Source organism: Arachis hypogaea, chromosome 1 (genome assembly GCF_003086295.3).
Source record: "Arachis hypogaea cultivar Tifrunner chromosome 1, arahy.Tifrunner.gnm2.J5K5, whole genome shotgun sequence".
Lineage (NCBI taxonomy): Eukaryota > Viridiplantae > Streptophyta > Magnoliopsida > Fabales > Fabaceae > Arachis > Arachis hypogaea.
The window spans coordinates 108,168,560-108,176,606 of record NC_092036.1 but is presented as its reverse complement, the minus strand read 5'-3'; the positions used below and the strand labels follow the sequence as shown (position 1 = coordinate 108,176,606).

The following is an 8,047-nucleotide window of genomic DNA, read 5'->3' as shown; positions in this document are numbered from 1 at the left end:
TAAGTAATAAATCACGATTCACTCTATCTTTGTGAATAATCTCAAGTTATTTTTCCATCGCACTCAATTGTTTATCTAATAAAATTAATGATTAAAATTGCTAACCACATATATAGAATTAGCATGTAAATGCTAAACACAGAACTCTTAATCTTTGAAGCATGAAATTAAATTTCACTCTACACGTATTTCCAAAAATTATGTATAACCTCAAATTAATCCACTATTGAGTAAACCAATACTATATTTTATTTATTTGATTAAATAAAAACCTCAACATAATGTAACATCATAGTCATACTCACAGTCTCAGCAGCAAAAGAGGCGAAGACAACGGTAACGTAAGGGGTGGGGCATCTCAATTCAAATAAAATAAAAATGAAAACGGTAACGTTGCACAATAATATTTGAATTCAAATCATGGTTATGTAACGGACAAAAACTCCCCCCATTCCCCCCCTTCTATATCCGTCTTCTCACTTCTCACTCTCACAGACATTTTCACAAACAGAGATACCTCAACAACAATGGCGTCCCTAACACCAGGGATACTCCTGAAGCTCCTTCAAGCAATGAACTCCAACACACGCGTCACCGGCGACCACCGCTCCGCCCTCTTACAAGTCATCGGAATCGTACCAGCCCTTGCCGCCGGCCAAGACCTCTGGTCCTCACGCGGCTTCTACATTCAGCTCTCCGACTCACTCAACTCCACCTACGTCATTCTCCCTGACCCTGACTCTGATCTTATCCTCTCTAACCGCCTCCAGCTCGGTCAGTTCGTCTACATCGACCGCCTTGTCTTTGATTCCCCTCTCCCCTCCGTCTCCGGACTCCGTCCCCTCCCCGGTCGCCACCCTTTCGTTGGAACCCCTGAGCCTCTCGTTGCTCGAATTTCCTCTTCTTCTCGTGATTTCCTCATCCAACCGGTTTCTGATTCGGATCTTAATTCTGATCCGCTTGCGTTGTACCTATCGGGAAAGAAGGAAGTGGTTAGGGCAGAGAACACTGAACCCCCGATGCAGAAGGAGGCTAGGGTTTTGACGAGGCAGCCACTTGCACCGAGGGAGAATTTGCCGGCGAGTAGGTTCTCGTCGCCAGCGACGGCTAAGAGGTCGCAGAGTGCTGGAAAGAAGAGTAATTCGGTGGTTACACCGGCTGCGGAGAGGGATCCTTCGCCGGCTGGGAAGGTGAAGAGGTCCGCCTCTCCGGTGCCTTCGAAATGTGTGGTCCCGAGTTTGGTATCGGCGAGGGAGGAGAATCGGAGGGTGGCAAGGGAGCCGGCGATAGTGGTGCCATCAAGGTACCGGAATCCATCGCCGACGGGGAGGAAGCAGCCCTCGCCAAATCCGAGGAGGGCGTCCCTGTCTCCAGGGAGGAGGTTGTCCGGCGTATTGAAATTCTCCCCGGCAGTGGGGGATTCCTCCGGGAAGAAGAAGATGGCTACCGTGGCTGCTGGAATTACGAAGGTGTCAGAAGCACTTGTTGGATCTGCGAAGGGAAGTGGTGGGAGGAAGATTTGGGATGAACAACCGGGTGCTGAGACTGTAACACCACCTACTTCTGAGGTTGAACACAGAGAGAAGGGTTCGTCAAAAAATAAGGTTGACCCGCAAGCAATTTTACGTACTCAGGTAAAGATTAAATGTTTAGGAATCAAACTTTTTCAGTAGATAAATTAAATTGGTAGTAGATATGTCATAGCTGAATTGGCATAAAGGGATATGTAATTTTTGAAAATGCACTTAGGGTGTTATTGGCTCTCATTCTGATTCTAGATATAATTGATTTTTGTTAGAAACTGATGCTATAATTGATCTTCCACGAAAGTAAGAAAACGTTGTCCTTTTCGCAAGCTTAAGGTGTCATGTTTTTAATTATTTTCATATCACTTCATTTCATCTTAACAGTTATCATGGTTTCATAAAATAATTTGGGCAATCTGCCTCTTTTCTTTCTATATATGTTCTATGTGTTAGCTTTAAATCAATGGTGGTTTGATTTTCTCAGGCTGCAATGTCAAGGCGATTAAGTGATGCAAATGGTAATAAAACTAGCAGCAGTGATTCTTCAACCAACGAGAAGAGTAAACGTGGTTCTCCTGAGCGTGGTGTGAGCAGAGAGAAGTGCAATTTTGCTTCTTTGGGCATCACAATTCATGAAAAGAAGTGGACAGATGGTAGTGTTTCATTGGATTCAGTGTCTGCAAACCTTGCTAAGCTCGGAAAGGTATGAATTATGTACATTGTTAGCATCTTCTAAACTATTTATCTAAGAAAGGATGGGTCATTTAGCAATTTCTAATACGGTAGTACCATGAAAAATTGAAAAGTAATTGCAGAGCATTTAGTTTGGTTATTTAATTTGTGGACTAAGTTGAATCATATATGAACGAAATTCAGGAAGCTATGCAAAGAAAAGCTCTCGTTTCTGCAGTTGCTGCTGAAGCATTGGAGGAGGCCAATGCTACTGAATGTGTTGTAAGAAATTTAAGGTATTAATAATCCCTGCCTCCTTTATTTCATATCTTAGAATTTCATATGCATAAAATACACAGCAGTTATAACTACCAAATGTGTATCTTATTCCGGACTTACCAATTCTGTAAGACATTTTTAATATTTAACCTTCAATAGATAATCCATTTTCCCAAAAAAGGTGTCAAAATTTCATAACATTCTGTGTTATCTTTTGCCGCTTCATTAATCGCTGAAGACAATATTTGTTATTTTCTTCCTTCCTACGGCAGCATGTTTTCGGACCTCTGCACCGTTTGCCAGGCTAGGAATCCTTTGCCAACCATAGACAGATTCTTCACTATCTACGATGATGTCCTAAGAACAACTGCAATAGCTGAAACTGTTGTCAAAAGTCATAATCCTGAGACATTTGAAGATAGCATTCCAACAGAGAAATCAAAGTCACTCTCTTTGTGGGTTGAAGCTGCTTTGGCCACTGATCTTCAGATAGTGTCCCTTCTTACTGGCACAGGCGTGGATTCCCCGTCCACACTGCCAAAAAGCTTGTCGAAACGGCACTCTCTCGGTGCATCCAAAAACCATCTAAAGGGCTCTTCACCACAATCAAATCTCAATGGTGTATGGACAAGAGGCAGTGGAATGAAGGATACGGTAGAGCTTGGAAGAAATTTGTTGTCTGAAATGCAAATGTGGTTTCTACGCTTTGTTGAGGAGTCCCTTGAAGCAGGGTTCAAAGTGTTTGGGGATTGTGGTGCTGATGGGAAGAGGGCGTTGTTGCCTCTTGATGGTGGCTCCATTGCTGTTGTGTTGTCACATTTGAAGCGTGTGAATGCATGGCTGGACCGTGTGGTTTCCAAAGAGAATGATTCATTGAGTGATAAGATTGAAAGTCTGAAGAGAAAGATTTATGGGTTTGTTATTCAGCATGTAGGAACAACTTTCGATAACTCGTCTTCCCCTTCTTCATCTTGATTCTTTTTTTCTATTAATAGAACTTTTTTGTGTTTGGTCCTTTCTTCCTTTTTTGGACAGTATTTGTATGTTGAAAGTGATGAAAAGAGGAGGATGCTTCTTCCGTCAAAAAAGAAAGTTATTTCTTCGGGTACTTCAGTGTACAATTTCTTTATTTTCTCGTAAAAAAATTTGGCGGACAGATGATATATATATATGAGCCCGTTTGAGAAGCAGCAAAAACTACTTTTTTTTAACTTTTAGATTATGAAAAGTCATAATTTATGTGTTTGGCATTATTTTAAAAAAAAAATTTAACTTTTCGAAAAGTTAATTTACAACTTTTTGAAAAAGTAAAAAATATATGACTTCTTACTTTTTGAGAAGTCATTCTACCACTTACTTAAAAAAAATTAATTTAAACAAAAAAATCTACTTTTCTTTTGGCTCTATGAAAAATAATGAAAGTTAAAAGAAAAATCTAATTAACAAAATCAACCAATCGAGTTTTTAATAATAATTAAAATAAATAATAATGACATCAACAATAATGTTAATAATAAAATATAGAAAAAATTATACTTTCTTTTTATGAGAAAAATTAAAATAATGACAATTTTTATTTGTAAAAAAATATACACTTTCTTCTTTTATAATTTTTTAAAAAGTTTTTCTTTAATTCATTATAAATTTTTTGTGTTTAAATTATTTTTTACAAAAATAGACTTTAACAAAAATTTAATTTTTTGTAATTAAATTTTGTTTACCAAAATATCATTTAATAAATTTTTTTTACTAAATAAATTGTATTTTTACTAAAATATTTTTTAAAAATTTTTAATAATTAAATAATTTTTTTTGTAAGATACCTTTCAATAATTTTTTAATTATTAAATTGTAGGTTTGTCAAAATTTTTGTTAAAAATTATTTTTGTATTTTACTATTAATTTTTGATATCAATGTATATTATTTTAACATTAAATTAAAAAAATCTTACCACTGTTAATATGTATAACAATTAATATTAATAAATAATTTGTTTCATAAAACTATTAAAAATTATTAACAATTTTATCAATACTTAAAAATAAGTCGAGATGGTTAAATTTAAAAGTGTAAAAAATTAACATTTCATTCTTTCACATCTTTACAAAATAAGTTTTTTAATAATTAAAAAATTATTGAAGGGTATCTTAGAAAAAAAATAATTCAATCATTAATTTTTTTAAAAAATATGTTAATAAAATACAATTTAATGAATAGAAAGATAGTTTGTTAAAGAGTATTTTGGTAGACAAATTAAAATTTTATTACAAAAAGTAAAATTTTTGTTAAAGAATAGTTTTGTAAAAAAAAATTATTTTTTGTAGAAAAATGAATAAAGTTAATGGTAGTTAACACAAAAAAAATTAAATAGATTAACGAGGAGGTTTTTTAAAAATTATAAGGAAAGAAAATGTATATTTTATAAATAAAGGGGAGGAGAGTGTCATTTGAATATCTCTTAGAGAAGGAGAATAAATTTTTTTCTAAAATATATTATTAACAAGAACGACAATAATAATAAAATTTATTATAGTGGTTTTTTTATTATTTTATAATAAAACTTGTTGAAAGTTTGTTAAGGATGAAAATTAATTTTAAATATTATTTTTAGTAAATAAAAATTTATTAAAAATTAAAGTGTTGAATTTAAATATTTTTAAACATGTATTTGGCAATTAAAAATTAATTAGTATTGTGAAGAAGGTGTTATAAAAAAGTGAGACTTTAAAATAACGTTTGAAAAAGAGATTGAAACTTAGAGATAGAAATTTAATTAAGATGTCACACCTTAGTTTGTGGGTCTTCAGAGTTACTTTTAATGGAGGAATAAAGAAAGGGTAATGACTCGTGGATGAAAGAAATGCAGTAACATAGATTAAAGTATTATCACCAAATAAAGGAAGGAAGAGTAAATAAAAATTTTGGGTAAACATTGGCTGGGTTATAGAGAGAATGAAAAAATCAAGTTAACGCCGTTTGTTAACTCTGCAAAAGTTATTATTATCCCTAATAGTTTTATGTCCACTTGTCAATATTACTATTCACCACATCTTTTCAACAACATTTCGGCAAAAATATTTAGGCACCGAAGAATGCACCAAAAAATTTTATTTGTAAAGAGGTTCCCTCAATTCCATGATAGTTCTAGAAGCTTCTACGAGAAAGGGCTTCTTGTTGTTATGAATGCTCAATTTAAAAATGAAAGGGGGAGCATTTTAAAAGCTTAAAGAGAATTTGCTGAAATAGAAGTGTGAAGAGAGGTGCAGTTTCGTGGCGAACAGAAATGGGGTTTCGAATTTTTTTGTTTTTTATTTTATTTCTGTAATAAGGAAAAAGAGGAAGAGAAAGAAATGAAAAAGAAAGCATATTTTCATGGATATAAAGTTTATTAAGTTTTTTTATGGTTAATTTTGTCGGCCTTTGAATCTTTTATATTCATAATTATTTATTTATTAAATTATTATTTAAAATAAATAATTATATAATATTTTAAAATATTAATAACCAATCTTATCATCATTTGTTGAATTTAGAAAACTAAACTATTATTGAGATGATGATTAAATATTATTGGACTATTATCCAATTGATTGTGTAATTTGTTTTGTTTAGTATGCAAAAATTAAATTAAATTAAAATTGGCCCAAGATTCTTATAAGCCATATAGCAAGTCCAATATTAATTCAAATAAAGCACTCATATCATATGTTCAATTCAGTAGAAGTGAAAGCAAATAATATGATAAAAAAAAACAAAGAAGGAAAGAAAGTAATTGGCCCGTGTCCAAACACAAGGTCAACAGTGGTCAACATTTAAATCTATTCATTTACTTAGATGGTAACTTAGTGATTTCAAATTTCATTTCATTTGAACCATTCACTTCACCCACCGAATCAAAATTCGTTCTTCTCTCTCTTCTCTTTTTTAATGTCACATCACTCTTTGAACAAAGAAGAAAGAAAGAATAGGAAAGTTTTGGTTCTAGGGTTCCGTGAAGAACAAAAGGTTTGTTTCCAAATTCAAACAAGAAAAAAAAGGGCTACAACAAAAGGAAGATTTTTTCAAAAAAGAGAATCACAAAAAGGCAATTTTTTCATTTGTGTTTCATCAAGAAATCGTAAAGAAATCAACTTTGTACAAGCACCGTTCTGGAAACTACGGAGAAGGTGAAGTCAATGGTGCTCTGCTTGGAATCTATCGTAAATTAACAAACTTGGGGCCAAAGCAAGAATTCACGGCTCAGATTCAAGATTCTTGAAAAAAAATGTTGAAAGAAAAGATTGAAGGTATAGTTGCATGTCACTGCTTTTACCATCTCTCTCCTCTGTGAACACTGCTGCTACATCTGTATTTTGAGAGAAGAGAACTAACATGTGCTGAAGAAGGTTTCAAGCCCTGGAAGTTTCACTCCTCTATAATAGGGGTGAACGGCCAAGGATTGGAGCAAGGAGTGAGAGCACACATTTGGGTTTTCATAGCTCTTTGAGCTATTTATTCTTCTCCTTCATGGTTTCCATTTTGTAATTCTTTTTCTCAGTTTAGTCTATCTAAGTTTCATTGAAAAAAGACAAACATGATGAGATTTGTAAGAAAAAACCAATGGGTGAAAAAAAGGCAGTGAGCTAAACTTGGAGAAAAAGCATAAATTATTTCAGAAATCTTTTGTTAGTATTTCTATTTTGTATCGTGATCCTGAGGGTATTCCCTTACAAGTTGGATTAGCATTTTACTGTTGAAAGCTAGATTGTGGCCTAGTCAAGTTCATATTAGATTAGAATTTGGGCTTGTCCCAAATAGGATTGGGTAGATCCTAGGAAGAATTGGTGATGAATGTAATGTTGTTGAAAGATATTAAAATTCCGTCACTGTTATGATGGAGACTGGATATATGCTACATTGCACTGAGTAGCTGAATCAGGATACATCTGTGTGTCATTATCCTTCCTCTTCTCTGTTTTTGGTTTTGCACTATAGGAGACAAAATAGAAGTATCTTCTACCACGTTAAGAGACAACCAAAAGTTTATCCTATTTTCTTCTCAAAGTACTTCAACAAAATACAAGGATTAAAAGCTAAAAAAATGGTGGCCAAGATTCAACCCCCTTCTCTTAGCTACTGGTAACCATCAATTGGTATCAGAACTTGGTCTCAAAGAGATCAAGTTTCACAGCTTAGAGGAAAGATCTTGATGGCAAACAACATGGGTTCTAATATAGTGGCTTACACTCTGATAGAAGGACAGTCCAACAACAGACCTCTATTCTTCAATGGAAAAAACTGCAACTATTGGAAAAAAAAAAGAATGAAGATCTTTGTTCAGACAGTGGATTACAACCTGTGAAAGATAATCATAAATAGTCCTCAAATCCCTACAAAATCTGGCGCTGATGGTATTATCACTCCCAAAGACGAAACAGAATGAAATGAAGATGACAAGAAAAATGAGAAACTTAATGCCAAGACAGTCAACATGCTCAACTGTGCAATTAGCTTCAAGGAATACCAGAAGGTTTTAAGATGCAAAATAGCAAAGGAAATCTGGAATATGCTCCAAGTCACACATGAGGGC

The 8,047-nt window shown here is 33.8% G+C and overlaps 1 protein-coding gene across 1 annotated transcript; it reads left to right on the top strand.

Moving 5' to 3' along the window:
- The first annotated feature begins 410 nt into the window (after nt 1-410).
- Nucleotides 411-3,674, top strand: LOC112708615 (uncharacterized). Its single transcript, XM_025760651.3, has 4 exons — nt 411-1,634; nt 2,011-2,229; nt 2,403-2,494; nt 2,750-3,674. Exons 1-4 carry the CDS (start codon nt 528-530, stop codon nt 3,450-3,452), a joined length of 2,121 nt encoding a protein of 706 aa, XP_025616436.1. The 5' UTR covers nt 411-527; the 3' UTR covers nt 3,453-3,674.
- Nucleotides 3,675-8,047: the final 4,373 nt, after the last annotated feature.